The sequence below is a fragment of the Panthera onca genome, chromosome X (assembly GCF_046562875.1).
Source record: "Panthera onca isolate mPanOnc1 chromosome X, mPanOnc1 haplotype 2, whole genome shotgun sequence".
Taxonomy (NCBI): Eukaryota; Metazoa; Chordata; class Mammalia; order Carnivora; family Felidae; genus Panthera; species Panthera onca.
The window spans coordinates 98243029-98262646 of record NC_138357.1 but is presented as its reverse complement, the minus strand read 5'-3'; the positions used below and the strand labels follow the sequence as shown (position 1 = coordinate 98262646).

The window sequence follows — 19618 nt, the reverse complement described above, 5'->3', positions numbered from 1 at the left end:
ACCGAGATCAGGGTCCTGAGGGTAAGGGAATGTAAGAAAAAAAAAGAGAAGAGAAGCCAGTTTGGGAACAGGAGGGTCCCCTGGGCTGATGGCCCAAGTGACGGCTTTATTGTTGCTGTACCCAATCTTTTATATCAAGACTCTTATGGATCAAGTCATTCTAAGAATAAACAGGTTTCATATGATCGCTGCCAACCAAAACATTTAGTTCTGTGTACCTTGTGAACTTTCTAAACGGGTCGCAACAAGACCTTGTTGATAGACTGCTAGCAAAACACAGTTCCCATGTTTGTTTCTATTTGACCCGGGGTAGAAAAGGGGGGTAACATTACTGCCAACACCCACAGACCACAGGCTTCAGGAATTAGATTTCTCAGCCTTGACAAGGCTTCCGTATGCCTTTGCAAGTGGGGGAATGGGAGGGGGAACCACCGGGTTGGCTGAGTCAACGGGGAGCCGTTGCTCGACCAGGTCTCAGCCTGGCACCGGGGTCCGGCCTCCCACAGGGTTTTACCCGTTTTTCACTAATGTCCTTTTATGTCTCATGGTCCAATCCAGGATACCATATTGTATTTAGTTTCCTCTGATCTGTGGCAGCTCTCAGTCTCGCTTATGTTTTTATGACCTGGTCAATTTTAAAGAATACTGGTTTGGTATTTTTTCCGAATATTCTTTAATTTTGGTTTGTCTGATTCTTTACACCTTTCTCGACTGCATTCTTATTTTTTATGGGTTTCAGGGAAGAGTGTAACAGCTGAAATGTCTTCTTTTGTCACATGTGAAGGGTGTACATGATATTGTGTATGGCTTACTGGTAGTGATAAATGTCAGGAGACTTGGAAAAAAGTTGGACAAACTGTTTTTCTTTTTTCACACTCTATATTTCGGAAGTGAGTCATCAATGTCAGCCCACACTCAATGGGTTGGTGGTCAAGCTCCACCTTTTGGGGGGGTTATTTACATATATTATTCAGAATTTTTCTGTAAGCATTATTATTCCTTCCCTCCTTTTATTTATTTATTTTATTAATATATCAATGTGACTTCACAAATATTTACTTCATACTTTCAGTTATAATCCAATATCACATTATCACATTATTTATTTTGTTATTAAAATTGTTCCAGCTCTGGCCATTAGGAATTCTTTTAGACTTGTCCTTTGACATACTTCCATCATGATTTTTAAGCATTCTCTTACTTTCTGGCACTATAAAATGGTCCAGGCTTGTCTTTTATTTTGCTTGTTCCAGTTCTAGAATCAACATTTTCTTCAAGAAACCCCAGTACCATTTATGGAAGAATGGTATTTAGAAATCAAGATCTGTATACTAGATGTGCTAGCTGCTACTGGGATGTCACATGTTCTAAGCCCCTTTGGCAAATAGAATCAGGAAATATTTGTGTGTATACTAGTGAATACACACATACATAATTTGGCTATCGTTCTTTTTAAAAAAATTTTTTTTAATGTTTTTATTTATTTTTGAGACAGAGAGAGACAGAGCATGAGCAGGAGAGGGGCAGAGAGAGCGGGAGACATAGAATCCGAACTAGGCTCCAGGTTCTGAGCTGTCAGCACAGAGCCTGATGTGGGGCTCGAACTCACGGACCGTGAGATCATGACCTGAGCTGAAGTCGGACGCTTAACCAACTGAGCCACCCAGGCGCCCCATCATTCTTTTTTTAAAATTGTGTTTTAATGTTTATTATTTTGAGAGAGAGAAACAGAGCACGAGTGAGGGAGGGGCAGAGAGAGACACACACACAGAATCCGAAGCAGGCTCCAGGCTCTGAGCTGTCAGCACAGAGCCCAACATGGGGCTGGAACCCATGGACTGCGAGATCATGACCTGAGCCAAAGTGACACGCTCAACCTACTTAGCCACCCAGGTGCCCCTGTCTATCTATCATTCTATCTCTATCATCCATCCATGTATCTATTTATCTATTTAAACATGGGTTCAAACTGATGTCTCTGACTTTAATCCAGCACCACAAGGTTTATTCCAATCTTTCTTCCTTGCTTATTTTTAACTCCTTTCTCTGACCATGAAAAATCTGGCTCTCTTATTTATACTTTATTTATGTATTTTTTTACCTGTATAAAGTACAGGTAAAAGTGTATACTTTTACTAGTGTACTAGTAAAGAAGTTTCAGAATTTTTAACCTGTATCTAGAATTGCTAATATATTTGCCAACTAGCGTACATTATTAATAAAGAGTAACTTTTTGTCTTTAGCTCTATAATTCCCAGTCCAAACACAGTTTTGCAGTTGCTTCGGCCATTCCTCCTCAGTCTCCACTAACTTCAGTGAGATTATCTCATACATTTGTAATATACTTTGTTGTAATCTACAATGTATCCTGGGGTTCCAAGTACCTTGGTTGATTGTTTTTAAGTTACTTACATTTAAGTTAACTCTTAGTGGTATATAGTTCTATGGGTTTTGAAAAATATGTAGAATAATTGTCCTACCACTTCAATACATGACAGAATGGTTTTACTACACTAAAAATCCTCAATGTAACCCCTTTGCTGTCAACTACTCCTCTTTCCACCAACACTTGGCAACCACTGGTTCTTTTATTTCATCCAAATGATTTTGCATTTCCAGAATGACAGGTAATTTAATTATATAAAATGTGGCCATTTGGGTCTGGCATCTTTCACTTAGCAAAATATATTTTACATTTATTTATATTTTTGTGTGAATTAATACTTCATTTATTTTATCACTAAATTTTATTCCATTGTATGGAATGTTTATCCATTCATTATTGGAAGGAAATCTTGGTTGGTTTTTTTTTCTTCCATTGCTTGGCGATGAACAAAACTATTATAAACATTAACATGTACATTTTTATGTGAGCATGAATTTTCACTTAAGTAAATACTTAGGAAGGGGATTACTGGGTCATATGGTATTGTATACTTAACATTATAAGAAACTGCCAAACTGTCTTCCTAAAGGACTATACCATTTTACAGTCTCACAATCATGAATGAAAGTTGTTACTCAGCATCCTTGCTAACTAGCATAGCTTTTTGACATTTTTATTTTACCCTGGTCTCTATCCTTTGTGTATTTTTCATAGTTGTTAATATGCTATGAACATATTTGCATACCCCTTTGTTTGCCTAACATCACTTTTAAAACTATCTGTGAATTCCACCTTAAAAAACTTTTTTTTAATGTTTATTTATTTTTGAGATGGAGACAGGGTGCGAGTGGGGGAGGGGCGGAGAGAGAGGGAGACACAGAATCTGAAACAGGCTCCAGGCTCTGAGCTGTCAGCACAGAGCCCGATGCGGGGCTCGAAACCACGAACCATGAGATCACGATCTGAGCCGAAGTCGGATGCTTAACTGACTGAGCCACCCAGGCACCCCATGTGAATTCCACTTTTAATCACTTGACTTTGTACACAGCCTCTTCACCTTGGCATGGTAAAACAAGCTAAATTTTATATTGCATATTATAATTTTTATAAATGTCTTTTTATTTATGTATTTTGTGTGTATAAACAGGATCTTGTCTTACATAATACTTCAAAACAAGATGTGAAATGGACTTTGGATATTAGTAATACTGGCAAACTTTTCAAAGATGGCACATTCAAGATTAGTGTGCTGAGTGGGATTCTGCAACCACATAATGAAATTAATGTTTCCATAAGTTTCTGTCCAAGTAAGTCCTTTTTTCTTATATTATTGATGTTTCAATTTACCTCTCACATATTATTTAATTTTATCTTGTACACAAAAGTTTAGGTTATTTTTTATGTGTTCTTTAAATAGTTTTAAGAAGTTTCATACTAGAATTTTTTCATAACCAGCCTCAAATATGGCCCCAAATAATTCTCACCTCTTGGTATTCATGGCCTTATATAGTCTCCTCCCACATCACATAGGACTGATGTATCACCCAGAAGATATTATGAATGTGATGGCATATGATTTCCAAGATTAGGTCAGAAAAGGCATGGCCACGTCTAGCTTGCATTCTTGGATTGCCTGCTTTGGGGAAGCTGGCCATTGTGTCTATTTATCTCTACGTTCACTTCTTTACTGATGTTTTTTTTACAACAGCTTTATTGTACCTTTTTCTAATTGGTGTGACAAATTTTCTGTTATCACAAATCTATTACAAAAATTCTTGGTGGTTCTTACACATTTACTTTTCCAAATGAACTATAGATTATTTTCTTCCTGTTTCTAGAAAAAGACATATAATTGAGTTTTTCCCTTCAAATAATGGCATGTTTTTCTAGTAATTAAAGTTTATTTTATAGGTATCACTATTATGAATGAGATTTTTAAGTTAATCTTTTTAATTAGCTATGACTATATAAAAAGAATATATTTATAGTTTATCTGTCACCTTGCTCCTATACTGAACTTCTCTAGTTAGATCTGGAAGTTTTTCAGAGATTATTCTGTATTGTTTTCTAAGTAAATAGTTTTATAATATAAAATCATAGTAACTAATGAATTTTTCTCTTCATTTACAATATCTCCTCCTCTACCTTATTCTTCTCCTGAATCTGTTAATACAATGTTGCTACGTTACAATCACATTACATTTATATTACAACTGCACTAGAACTGTTACTATAGTCTGTCTGAATCTGTTACTATGGTGGCAGTTTGTTAAAACTTTTTTGATTCCAGTAGTTTTGCTTTGTATATTTGGATGTTATTAAAAGATTACGTCTTATATATCTTTTATAAATAGCATATGTATTTAAAGTAATGTTCTTTTTTCTACTAAATGCTATTTGCTTCAATGTCATTTTATGTGCTACAGTGCCATTTTGTCTTTCTTTGGTTGATATATCATTTTATTTTCAGTCTGTGTCTTTTTAAATTTAAGACCAGTATTGTAAAACAAAGGATTTTGCTTCTTTTCTTGAGCAAGACTGAAATGTAATTTTTAGGAGGGGAATTTGACTTATTCATATTTTCTGTTATAATATATTTTTCATTTTCAAGCAGTTTCATTTTATATTTCCTTTATGTTATATTTCTTATCATTTTTCATAAATTTTATGTATTGATCCAATTTTTGTCTTATATGCTATACATCTATTTCCCTTCTATATGTCATCTTTAGACCTTTGGGAACACCTATGTGGACATATTTTTTCCTGTCAGTTCTAAGATGGAATAGTATCAATGAACTTTCCCACAGACAAAATTATATATGAATTTATTTCTTACTCAAGACTTTGTTGAAATATTTTGGAATTTTATTTTCAGTTAGGTTTTTTTTTTGTAAACATCATTCCATTCCACCCACTGCTTGGATCAGTGGGCTGTAGTCTTCTCCGTCTCTAAGGTATTGAGGTAGCAGGAGGCAAGACTGTAGCAGATCAAAGCCAACAGGTTGGATGAGAGTACAGGGTTCTTCAAGATCAAACAGCTGGATGGAGAATGGGATCTTTGGGGAGTTGGAATTGAGTTATAGGGGCCTTTTAAGTTGGAACCAGGGTAGCTTATGCTTGATTTTTTGGTCACCCTCATTTATTTTCTTCTGGTACGGACAATTTTTATCTTTCTTGGCTCACATGGCACGGAATACAGCTTTCATGACTTTTCCTTAGTAGTTCTTTCCAAATCAAGTGTGCATTTATTTTCTGGTTTTCTCAGTTGTTTTTACTATTCATTAAAATGGGGAAACTACTGGAATCTTGAAGAAAAAGATGCCTTTTATTTTGCCTTACATTCTTATATTTTAAATCAGATACCATAGAGGTAAAATTCACATTCAGATGTGATTATTTTTGAAAGTATGGTTTTCTTAATTAAAAATTTGTTAAAGTGTGATTCTTACACCATAAAATATATTTTTAAAAAATGTACAGTGTAGTGGTTTTTAGGATCGTCATAGATGGGTAGCCATCAAAACAGCCTAGTTTTAGAACATATTCATTGCTTGCAAAGGAAACCCTGTACCCATTAGTGGTCACTCCCCATCTCTCCCTCCACTCAGCCACTGCTGACCTTTATTGGTTGTCTCTAGGAATATGTTTACTGTGGATATTTCATATAAGTAGACTCCTATAATGTGTCCTCTTGTGATTGGCTTCTTTCACTTTGCATAATAATTTCAAGGTTAGTCCAGATTATAGCATCAATTAGTACTTAATTCCCTTCTGTTAGCAATAATTGTATGGATATATCACATGTTTGTTCATAGACATTCGTCTGGTGGATATTTGGATCATTTGTACTTTTTTGACTCCTGTGAATAAAACAGCTAGGAACATTCCTGTAGCGTTCTGTGAGGACACATGTTTTCATTTATTTGGTTATATATCTTAGAGTGGAATTGTTGGGTCTTAGGATAATTTGATGTTTAACATTTTAAGAAACTGCCAAACTGTTTTACAAAGCAACTGTAACAGTTTAAAATGTTACCAGCAATGAATGGGGGTTCTATTTTCTCTACATCCTTGCTAACTCTTTTGTGATCTTTTTTATTATAGTTATCCTAGTGACTGTGAAATAATATGTCATTGTAGTTATTATTTGCATTTCCCGGATGACTACTGATGTTGTGTATCTTTACATGTACTTATTGTCAGTTTGTATATCATCTTTGGAGAAATGTCTGTTCAGATCCTTTGTTGATTTTAAAATTTGGTTGTCTTTTTGAGTTTACATTGTTCTTTATGTATTCTGGATAAAATTATTTTATAAGTATAAAACATTTTATTTCATTCTGAGATTTCTCTTTTCACTTTCTGATGATGACAGCTAACGCAAAATAGCTTTTAGTTTTGATGAAGAGTATTTTATCCAATTTCTCTTTTTTTAGTTTAGCTTTTCAGTGTCTTATCTATGAAAACATCACATAACCCGAGGTCATGGTGATTTATTCTTATGTTCTCTCTTAAAGTCATATAATTTTATCTCTTACATTTAGGACAATGGCTTATCTTGAGTTACTTTTTAATATGCTATAAGGTAGGGCTCCATCCTCATTCTTTTGCATGGGCCTATCTGCTTGTCCCAGCACCATTTATTGAAAAGAATATTGTTTCCCCATTGAATTGTGTGTGTATACACACACACACACACACACACATATACACACATACACATACACACACACACATATATACACACACACATACATACACACACATACACACACACATACATACATACATACACACACACACATAAATCTATGTAAAGATATTTTATATAGATATGTATTAATTCTTCATGAAATGTTTAGTAGATTTCACCAGTGAATCCATTTGAATTTTGCCTGTTCTTTGTGAGAAGTTTTTTGATTGCTACTTTACTTCTGTAACTGAGTCCAAGTTCATTCTCCTCACTGCATAGGCCAGTAAGTGGAGAGGCAAGACATTAGGGAAAGGAAAGCACTTTGTTTGGAAAGCCAGCAAACCAAAGAGATGGCAGACTGTTGTCCTGAAGCCATCTCCCTCAGCATGAAATTGGAGTTTCTTTTATGTTAGCAAAAGGAGGAAGTGGGAAGGGTTGGAGTCAAAAGGTAACTGACTTCTGTAGACATCTGAGGAGATAATGTATGTCCTTGGACAGTTGATCTTTGCATACAGGAATCTATCTGGCCATGTCATTCCTATAAATCTTAGGCATAGCGTAGTCATTTCTGTATGTGCTTCCTCATCTCCTTAGGTGAGATAGATTTGGGTAAAAAGCAGTTTTTGCAAATCTTAGCTGTAACATGGCTACATGCAGGGCTCAGCAGAAGTTTCTAAGCTATAGGTCACAGCAGCAAGGAAAATAGAATCAGTGTGGAGTCAGACATGCTGTTTCTCCCTGTTATAATCCCTTTCAATAAGTCAATTCACATTTTATATTTCTTATTGTATCAGTTTAAGTACTTTTTGTGTTTCTAGGAATTTGTCCATTTTATCTACATTATCTAATTTGTTTATATACAACTTTACATTGTGTTCTTTTATATTTTTTTATTGAGTTTCTGTAAAGTGAATAGTGATTTTCCCTGTCTTATTTGGGACTTTTGTAATTTGAATCTTCTTTTTTTCTTCGTCATTCTTGCCAAAGGTTTTTCAAATTTGATATGCTTTTCAAAGACCAACTCTTGATTTTATTGATTTTCTTAATATTTTCCTATACTCTATTCAACTAATTTCTGTTCTAATATTTATTATTTCCTCTCTTTTTGGTTTGGTTGTAATTTGCTCTTTTTTACCTTGTTTCTTATGTTGCAAAGTTAAGTACTTATATCTTCTTTTTTAAGATAAGCAATTTATGGCTCTAAATTTTACTCTGAGCCTTGCTTCTGGTACATCCCATAAGTTTTGGTATGTTTTGTTTTTATTTTAATTCATCCCAAATTACTTTGTAAAATTTCCTTTGCTATTTCTTCTTTGACACTTAGTTATTTGGGAATGTGTTGTAGAATTTTCACATATTTGAGAATTTCCAAAATTTCACGTTGTTATTGATTTCTAATTTTATTCCATTGTTGTCACAAAACATACTGTTTATGGATGCAGTCATTTTATTTTGATTATTTTTTAAATTTTTTTTAATATTTATTTTTGAGACAGAGAGAGACAGAACATGAATGGGGGAGGGTCAAAGAGAGAGGGAGACACAGAATCTGAAGCAGGCTCCAGGCTCTGAGCTGTCAGCACAGAGCCCAACGTGGGGCTCAAACTCACAGACCGTGAGATAATGACCTGAGCTGAAGTCGGAAGCTCAACCGACTAAGCCACCCAGGCGCCCCTTTTTTGATTATTTTTTAATGCTATAAATTTATTTTTTTATTTTTTTAAGTTTGTTTATTTATTTTGGGAGAGGGTAAGACCCAGAGAACACGAGTGGGGAAGGGGCAGAGAGAAAGGGAGAGAGAGAATCCGAAGCAGACTCTGCACTGTTAGTGCAGAGCCCAACACGGGGCTCAAACTCATGAACCATGAGATCATGACCTCATCCAAAATCAAGAGTCATACGCTTAACTGAGCCACACAAGTGCCCCTGGATTCAGTCAATGTAAAGGCTTACCTTATACCCTAAAATATGATTTACCTTCAAGAATGTTCAACATGCACTTGATTTCTTTTTTTTTTTTTTAAGATTTTTTTAATTTTAAGTAATCTCTATACCCAACATGGGGCTCAAACTTAAAACCCTGACATCAAGAGTCACATGCTCTACCAACTAAGCCAGCCATGCTCCCTCACGTGCACTTGAGAAGTGTATATATTCTGTTCTTGTTGGGTAGAATGTTCCATAGATGTCTTTTAGATCTATTTTGTTTATAGACCAAAATATTTTATTTCTTTAGTGATCTTCTACCTATTTGTCTTATCCCCAATTGAGAGTAGAATATTAAATTCTCAAAGGGTTATTACTGAAATATCTGTTATTTCTTGTTTCAGTTTTACTGTTTTTTTTTCCTTGTGTACTTTGTGGCTCTGTTAGGTGTATTTATGTTTATAATTGTTTTATCTTCTTCGTGGATTGTCCTGTTATCATTATATAATGTCCTTCTTTGTCTCCAGTATTGATTTTTAATAGTTATTTTGTCTGATATTAGCATAGCCACTGCAGCTGTCTTTAAGTTACTATTTGCATATATAGAATTTCTCCATCCTGTTACTTTCAGTTGAATTGTGTTTCTGAATCCAAAGAGTGTCTCTTATAGATGGCATGGATTTGGATCATTTTTAAAAATTTATTTTGCATATCTCAGCCTTCTCATGGGTGTGTTGAGTCATTTTACACTTACTGATTAATTAGCGATGAAGTAAGACAAAGATTTACATTTGCCTTTTGCTATTTGTTTTCTGTATTTTTGAGAGACAGAGAGAGGCAGCATGAGTGAGGAAGAGGGAGACACAGAATCCAAAGCAGGCTCCAGGCTCTGCACTGACAGCAGTGAGCCCATGCTGGGGCTCAAACTCACAAACTGTGAGATAGTGACCTGAGCCAAAGTCAAACGCTCAACCGACTGAGCCACCCAGGTGCCCTAGAGTGAATTTTTCATTTCAGTCATTATATTTTTCAACTCCACAATTTACATATATGCTTATATATATGCATATGTATGTACAATGCTTGAATTTTCTTAGGGACAGTTTCTGTTGACAGCCTTTTTGTGTGTGTATATGGATCATTCATTATTGACTTAGGATATTTTCAGTTATACCCGGTGTGATCTTGGCCTTATTCTTTGAGCTATCCTTAGCAACTACCATTTTCTTCTAGCAGGCATTGGTAATTGATTATGCTTTTCTTCTGTCATTTTCTTATCTTGTAATCTGACTGTGGTGTAAGCCTCTTATCCCAAGCCATGGTCAGGGCCTTTATGTCCCATTTGTTTTCTTTGCCTTGTAGTTGCATCCTTTGCCATCAATATCACCTGAAGTGGGGTAGATATACTTTATCTCCACTTTGGCTAGACTTGTTATGCTGGCCACCAAGCAGGGCTGCCTTATATTCTCAAGGCTTTCAAGAGTTTAAGTGGGTGTTTTTTACTTTTCGTTCCCTCTCATCTCTTTCTTGGACTGGCACAGGGATGGAGGCTGGGGCTATGGTAGAGTAGGTGACCCATACTGATCTCTAAGCAAATCTCCAGTCCCTTCTGAATCCAAACCATTGTTCTTGAATCTAATTTGTGTGGTTAGACCCTTACTTTCCTTAGATAAGATTGTTCTCAGTTCTCATTTAAATAGCCTCAATGTTTCGCAACCCATTGAGCACATAAGTTAGAAAATTCTCCACATGAGAATCCCTGCTGCATAAAAATATAGAATTTTTCTGGTAATGAGCTTTAGGAAGTGAAAGTATTGACTACTAGCTTCTTTATGCAAACTGAAGCAAAAGAACAGACGGAAGATGCTTGAAAAGGCAACTACGAAGATTTCCCTCCCCTCCCCCCTATTTTTTGAGGAAGTCTATACTGGTATTTGTCTTTAATTTAAAGCATCTGCTTCAGTACCTTTATAGTTTATATGCCACAATGAAATAAGCACACCAAATGCCATTTCTGTTTAAAAGGGTGTTATAATAACTTACCTGTTATTCTTCTTAATTATTCTTTCTTCTGAAGCAACATTAAGATGCAGTCTCTGATAGATGCTGTTTGAGCCCTTCCAGATTCCCATTACTGGGTTTTCCCACCCATCTCTCAGTTGTGGATATTGGCTCCTAATAGGTTGTGTCTGTCCCCTCCTCTAGAAGGTTGCCATTGGCTGAAGGAAGATACTATGTGCAGAGATGCCTATGAGGGTAATTGTCACCACTACCACTACCTTAGTTGGCCCAGCTAACTTTCCCGCAGGTGGGACAACCTTTCTGGTGAATTCACATCCCATAGCTGCCTATGGGATCGATTTCAGTCTGCATTATAAACCTACAACTTTTCATAGCTTCAGGCTCTCCTCCATTTCGCCTCCCCCTTTGCCTACAAGCTCCTCCTGAGAGCATGCACTCAGTAAATCACTTGCAGCAGAACCCTTGGGACATGACTGCTTTACACATCTAAACAAATGTGGCAATCTAAATAAAATACCAGCAACTACCTCTGTTATCAACAGAAAAGGCAGGATAAGGATGTGTTCTAACTTTTAAGCTTTTTAGAATTCATTCAGCTGTGTGTTCTCTCAGTAATATTCTATTAGCACTATGTTGCCTTAATTCAGTGTCCTGATGCATCTATTAGCATGGCATTTTATTTTTTTTTATTTTTTCAGCATGGCATTTTATAATTACTCTAGCTTTGTGTGCGAGAAATAGTACATAGGGTACTGTGATTAGTAGGTTTCAAAAATGTTTCATCTTTTATTATCTCTGTTTAGAACTCTGAAAATATGATAGAAAACATTACATATTCTCCCCATTCTGAAGTTTATTCTGTAAAAGTAATTGTATTTCATTATGTAGTTCTGCATATTTCCTCTCAGTTTCTATATCTCGTTCTGAAAGAAGTAGCAGGAGAGCCAGTCCAGCTAAAGCCACCATCTGTATTTCTGTATAGAGCTTCTCTTTTATGTCTATCAACATTTTTATCCAGATAAAATGGAATAGACAATCTAGAAGGAAATAAGATACATTTCCATTTGACTTTTCCTTCGATATGGGGCTAAGCCTCAGCAGTCAAATCTATGCATTGCCTTCTTAGGATTTCAACCTAACTCTTAAAAAATTAAACATGCCTATAACACATTTATATAACTTAAACCTGAGATGAACGAGAAGGCCCAGCTGAGCTTAGAAAAATGTTATTGAATCCCTAGTAGTCTTAGGTTATACAGGGAACCCCCATTCTCCATGACCCCAAAACATTTAACAGGTGTGAAACCCAGAAATAATCTCCAAACACCCCATTTGGCATTCACAGTTCCGTAAGTCTTAAAACCTTGCCTAATTTTGGAAGTAATGGACTTGATTTTCTTTCTCCCCAAAATAATTTTAACAATATCAGATTCATGAAATTAAACCATCATCTCTCTATAAATTTACAGTGTTTTAGATATATAAATTCTATTATAATTTATTTTCTCAACTGAAGGTATGTATATAGTCTGTCCTGTTTTCACATAGTCTTTCCTGTGCTCATCTGTCAGTAAGAAGTCACTAATACACTTCCCTTTCCAGTCACCTCTCATTTTCCAAGGATCCCAGACTATATGAACAAGAAAAGACTTATTTGACCAAGTAAAGGCACCCGGTACAGAGAGATCTAGTGAGTCTGATCAGTTCAGTGATTCTATTGCTTTTGTGTATAGTTCACAATGTCACTTTTGAACATGCATCGCCCAGAGCACTCATCATCTGCTTTTGTGATACTCTTGATGGCCCTGATCCTGTTTTCTCATTCTAAGATATTACCTTGAGTTCATACTCACCAAATCACATCTTTCTCTCTACAAGACACTGTGTTGGGGCATCTGGGTCTAAAAGGGCACTGGCAGCTTGCTGGGATGGGACTGTTGTGTGGGACTAGCCTGCAGCCCCAGATGCTGAGCCCTTTTCTCCAACACAAACTGCCTTTCCTCATGGTGAGTTGGTACATGGGAATTGCCTTTCTTTTCCTATGAGGTGAAATTGGCCAGTCAACCCTGGTACCTTTCCATAAACTTAAAAATCTGGGAGGAACAACATTCCTCTCTTCTCAGCACACCCATTTCTCAATACGAGTCCCCTGAGATCCTTATGGCAACTGTCTGACCTCATCTTCGTACTGCATATACTAAGGGGATAGGCAGCTCCTGTAAAGGAATAGAAACCAATCCAAAAAAATAAGTCTTACTGCACTGTTTGCTCTAGGTTTATGTATTTTCCAATAATAATATCTGCTTTAACGAGGCCTGCTCTATTTCTAGACATAGTGCACTTTAAAATATTTTTTAATGTTTTATTTCTTTATTGAGAGGGAGAGAGTGGGAGACGGAGAGAGAGACAGACTGTGAGTGGTGGAGGGGCAAAAGAGAGGGAGACACAGAATCCGAAGCAGGCTCCAGGCTTCGAGCTGCCAGTACAGAGCGTGACACGGGGCTCAAACTCACAAACCATGAGATCATGACCTGAGCCAATGTCGGACCCTCAACCGACTGAGCCACCTAGGCGCCCCTCATTACATGTTTATAGTTCCTTGGCAGGATAATTCCAATTTTTGAGTGATCTATTCTCCATGGAGCTGTACCTTCATAGTACATTTATATATTTAGTAAGGTTTAAACTGTGTAAAAGTTTTTTGTGTATGTAAACAATTCTAATATCCTTTAAAATAATTATTTTTCATTAGGTCATCCTACAAAATACACAGCCGATATTCCCATTCATCTAAATGATAATCCAATTTGCTATCGAAAGTTATGTTTGGTTGGAGAGGTAAAATCACCCAAGTTATCGTTTGACCCTCCATTCATATTTTTCGCTCCTGTTCCTCTGGACGTAACAACTAAGATGAATGTCAACATTTTACCTCAAAACTATTTCAGGTAAATGCTTAATGTGAATTTACCACAGTTTGTTTATGTGCTTTTTTGTTTGTGTCTGTGTTGTATGAGTCATGAGCAATGTCTGACTTGTTTCTGTTGTTGGAACGAACCGTTAAAATATTTAAGAGTTCAGTTAAATTAAAAATTTTAAGAAGCCCACTTCATTACCTCACAATTAGTCATTTGATTTTCTTGTAAAAATTTTTCATATGTGTCTCTTCATGGTATGTGAAGCACGTTTTCTATGGCTATGTAACAAATTACCACAAACTTAGTGCCTTAAAACATGAATTTGTTACCTTTTAAGTTTCTTTGGGTCAAGAGTCCTCTGGGTTAGTTAAGGTGTATTTACTGCTGAAGGTCTCAGTAAGTGGAAATCCAGGTGCGGGCTATGGCAGCAGTCTCATCTGAGGCTCGGTCTCCAGAATTAATCCTTTCAGTTGTAGGACTAAGATAATTTCTTGCTGGCTGTTGGGACCGCTCTCAGCTCTTAGAGACCACCCTCACATCCTAGCCATGTGGTTCCTCCTCCCATCATGGTACTTTAGAGCATCTCTCTGACTTCTGAGTCTCTGACCTCCAAACCTTTTAAGATCTCACCTAATTAAATATGATCCCCACATGATAATCTTTTAGCTTTATTTGCATTCATTTGGCTAGAGGTGTCAGTTACATATGGAAAGTCCCTTTACCATTGCTGTATAACACAAATTAATCACCAGTGTGATATACTTACAGATTCTGTTACCCACGGGGTGGGAATAATGCAGGGTTTGTGTATGTACACTAGGGGAGAGGACTCTTGGGGGCCATCTCAGAATTACTCAGAGCAAGTAGATTGTGTGTGTGTGTGTGTGTGTTCATTCATTCATTCATTCATTCATTCATTCATTACTGGCTTATGAGGAATATAAGAGGTCTCCAAAGGGCTCAAATCAAAACAGACCAAACCAATACATATAAGCTGAAACCAGAGTAAGAGTGGTGAGCTGTAGTAATCTGCCAAATGCAGGCTTTTTCTTAAAACTTGATACAACTTTGTTGAGCATCTGACTTTGGCTCAGGTCATGATCTCACAGTTTGAGTTTGAGCCCCGCATTGGGCTCTGTGCTGGCAGCTTGAAGCCTGGACCCTGCTTCAGATTCTGTGTTTCCCTCTCTCTCTGCCTCTTCCCCACGCCCACTCTGTTTCTGTCTCTCTCTCAAAAATAAATAAACTTTAAAAAAAATTAAAAACAAAGCCAAACTTGAGACAACTTCCTCAAAGTGGGAAAACAATCTCAAATTCCTTGATTAATCCAGGGACACTGAAAGAGGCTAAAAGAGTTTATGTGAGTAAATCCTTCTACCTGTCAGCAGAAGCAAGTAAATCTTCTCTAGATCAGTGGTTCTTAAACTGTGGTGTATATCAGCATCACCTGAAAGAATTTTAAAACAGAGATTATTGCCTTCCATCCCCAGAATTTATGATTTGGGAAGCCTGGAATGGCATGTAATAATTTTTATTTCTAATAAATTTCCAAATGATACTGATACTGCTGATCCATGGACCACACTTTGTGAACCTCTGCTCTAAATGAAGCCATCCTCAGTTTGGGCTCATATTTCAGTTGCCACAGTTGCTACCAACTGGACATCAGTGCTGGAGTAAGTATTACAGAACTCTCAAGAAGGGAAGATACCATAGAGTCAGCACAAACAACTATTTTGAAATTTAGACTCTTAAGTAATTCAGATATTGGAATTATCAGACACAGAATATAAATAATTTATTTTTAAAGGGTGGCATTACAAAAATTAGAAATTAACATGGAATTATACCATATAGCCTTGAAAATGAACCAAATGTAACTTGTAGAAATTATAAAACAAAGTATGTCAGGTAAAATTTTAAGGGCATTCACTAAACCTACAATTGTATATAACTACACAGACAGCATAGAAACCAACAAAAGCAAGAGAAAACTAAAACAAAAATGATGTCAAAAACTTTATGTAGTTGACTAATGCAATTAAAGTAAGTTATTCTGACTAGTTAAAATACAGAGAATGTTAGAGTAAATAATAAAAAAAAGCCCAACTGCCTATTAAAAGAAGTATATGTAAAACATAAGGACAAGAAAGACTGAAGTAAAGCAGGGTTTCTCAACATCAGAACCTTTGACATTTTGGGGAGGATGTTTCTTTTTTTTTGTTGGAGGCTATTCTGTGTGTAGTAGGATGTTAACAGCCTTCCTGGTATCTAACCAATAGCATCCTCTCCCTAGTTATGACAGAAAAGAATTGTCTCCAAACATTGCTACATGTCCCCAGGGATGCAAAACTACTCCTAGTTGAGAACTATCAAACGAAGATCATGGGAAAATGTATGGTAGCATAACCAAAAGAAAGCTGGATAGCAGTATTGATTTTACATATGATGACCTTATTTAAGAGGTAAAACAGAGGCACCTGGGTGGCTCAGTTGGTTAAGTTCTGACTTGATTTCTGGCTCAGGTCATGATCTCACAGTTTGTGAGATTGAGCCCCATGTTGGGCTCTGCACTGACAGCACGGAGCCTGCTTGCAATTCTCTCTGTCTCTCTCTCTCTCTGCCCCTGGTTCACTTATGCATGATCACTCTCTCTCTCTCCCTCCCTCTCTCTCTCTCTCCCCCTCTCTGTCAAACATTTAGAGAAAAAAGAGGTGAAACATTTGTAATATAAAAAAAACTTTTTAACATAAAAAAGAGTAGGTGGTTCAGTCAGTTTAGCGACTGACTCTTAATTTTGGCTCAGGTCATGAACCCAGGATCATGGGACTGAGCTCTGTCTGCATCAGGCTCTGCGCTGAGCGTGGAGCCTACTTGGGATTCTCTCTCTCTCTGTCCTTCTGCCCCTCTCCCATGCATGAGCACTCTGTCTCTCTCTAAAAATAAGCCATTAAATAATTATAAAATATGCAGCTCACCTGAAAACCGTCAGAAGTCTAAAATTGTAGTCTTAAAACCAAAGTAGTCTTAAAATATGAAAACCCCAAATTAAAATAATAGGGGGAAATTGACCAGTCCTTCATCATTGTAGAATGTTTCAACACCTATCTCAATTATTGATGAGTCCAGAAGACAAAAACCCTTGTATAGATAAAGAAAATTTGAAAAGGATATTTTATTAAAAGCCTCCTTCATTTAATACTAATATTATGAAAAATACAAAAAGTAGTATTAGGAATAGCATTATAAAATCCTGCACCCTGCAATTGTAGAATATACATTTTTCTCATTCATACAGGAGATATTTACAAAAACTGATAGTGTATCATTCTGTAGTTCAAATTTAGCACATTTTGAAGAGTTGGTATCATATAGACTGTTTTCTGGTAATAATTATAATTTTAAAATCATTAAAAAATATGAACAGGATCTGCCACATATTTGGAACTATTGAAAAAAACTTCTATAGAGACTCAAGAAGATACCCTATTGAATTCTGCAAATAATAATTAAAATACTATGTATCAAAACATGAAAACAACGTTCACTGATATAAACAGTATTTGAGTATTAAAGACTAAACTTGAAACACCTCTTGTCACTTCTGTTGCTTTCTTTAGAAAAAGAGTTAGGCCTACATCTTTGTTGAGTTAACTGCATCTCTTACGTTAAATTCCAGAGGTTAAGCAATAAACAAACTTATGAAATGCACCAAAATTGGTACTTAGGTGGAAGAGTGTAGTCTTTTTTTTTTTTAATATATGAAATTTATTGTCAAATTGGTTTCCATACAACACCGAATGCTCATCCCAAAAGGTGCCCTCCTCAATACCCATCCCCCACCCTCCCTGCCCTCCCACCCCTCATGAGCCCTCAGGTTGTTCTCAGTTTTTAAGAGTCTCTTATGCTTTGGCTCTCTCCCACTCTAACCTCTTTTTTTTTTTTTTCCTTCCCCTCCCCATGGGTTCCTTTTAAGTTTCTCAGGATCCACATAAGAGTGAACACATATGGTACTATTTCTGTATGGCTTATTTCACTTAGCATCACACTCTCCAGTTCCATCCACGTTGCTACAAAGGGCCATATATCATTCTTTCTCATTGCCACGTAGTACTCCATTGTGTATGTAAACCACAATTTCTTTATCCATTCATCAGTTGATGGACATTTAGGCTCTTTCCATAATTTGGTTATTGTTGAGAGTGCTGCTATAAACATTGGGGTACAAGTGCCCCTATGCATCAGTACTCCTGTATCCCTTGGGTAAATTCCTAGCAGTGCTACTGCTGGGTCATAGAGTAGATTTATTTTTAATTTTTTGAGGAACCTCCACACTGTTTTCCAGAGTGGCTGCACCAGTTTGCACTCCCATCAACAGTGCAAGAGGGTTCCCGTTTCTCCACATCCTCTCTAGCATCTATCGCCTCCTGATTTGTTCATTTTGGCCACTCTGACTGGCGTGAGGTGGTATCTGAGTGTGGTTTTGATTTGTATTTCCCTGATGAGGAGCAATGTTGAGCATCTTTTCATGTGCCTGTGGGCCATCCGGATGTCTTCTTTAGAGAAGTGTCTATTCATGTTTTCTGCCCATTTCTTCACTGGATTATTTGTTTTTTGGGTGTGGAGGTTGGTGAGCTCTTTATAGCTTTTGGATACTGGACCTTTGTCCGATATGTCATTTGCAAATATCTTTTCCCATTCCGTTGGTTGCCTTTTCGTTTTGTTGGTTGTTTCCTTTGCTGTGCAGAAGCTTTTTATCTTCATGAGGTCCCAGTAGTTCATTTTTGCTTTTAATTCCATTGCCTTTGGAGATGTGTCGAGTAAGAGATTGCTACGGCTGATGTCAGAGAGGTCTTTTCCTGCTTTCTCCTCTAGGGTTTTGATGGTTTCCTGTCTCACATTCAGGTCCTTTATCCATTTTGAGTTTATTTTTGTGAATGGTGTGAGAAAGTGGTCTAGTTTCAACCTTCTGCATGTTGCTGTCCAGTTCTCCCAGCACCATTTGTTAAAGAGACTGTCTTTTTTCCATTGGATGTTCTTTCCTGCTTTGTCAAAGATGAGTTGGCCATACGTTTGTGGGTCTATTTCTGGGGTTTCTATTCTATTCCATTGGTCTATGTGTCTGTTTTTGTGCCAATACCATGCTGTCTTGATGATGACAGCTTTGTAGTAGAGGCTAAAGTCTGGGATTGTGATGCCTCCTGCTTTGCTCTTCTTCTTCAAAATTACTTTGGCTATTCGGGGCCTTTTGTGGTTCCATATGAATTTTAGGATTGCTTGTTCTAGTTTCAAGAAGAATGCTGGTGCAATTTTGATTGGGATTGCATTAAATGTGTAGATAGCTTTGGGTAGTATTGACATTTTGACAATATTTATTCTTCCAACTCATGAGCACAGAATGTTTTTCCATTTCTTTATATCTTCTTCAATTACCTTCATAAGCTTTCTATAGTTTTCAGCATACAGATCTTTTACATTTTTGGTTAGATTTATTCCTAGGTATTTTATGCTTCTTGGTGCAATTGTGAATGGGATCAGTTACTTTGTTTGTTTTTCTGTTGCTTCATTGTTAGTGTATAAGAATGCAACTGATTTCTGTACATTGATTTTGTATCTTGCAACTTTGCTGAATTCATGTATCAGTTCTAGCAGACTTTTGGTGGAGTCTAT

The 19618-nt window shown here is 36.6% G+C and overlaps 1 protein-coding gene across 1 annotated transcript in view; it reads left to right on the top strand.

Annotated features, from left to right (window-relative positions):
* The window catches only part of CFAP47 (cilia and flagella associated protein 47), a 544336-nt gene that overhangs the window by 121518 nt on the left and 403200 nt on the right, over positions 1-19618 (top strand). The window contains exons 24-25 of the mRNA XM_081794138.1: positions 3534-3693; positions 13783-13978. Of these exons, the coding sequence (XP_081650264.1) occupies positions 3534-3693; positions 13783-13978 (356 nt within the window). The remainder of the gene's footprint in view (positions 1-3533; positions 3694-13782; positions 13979-19618) is intronic.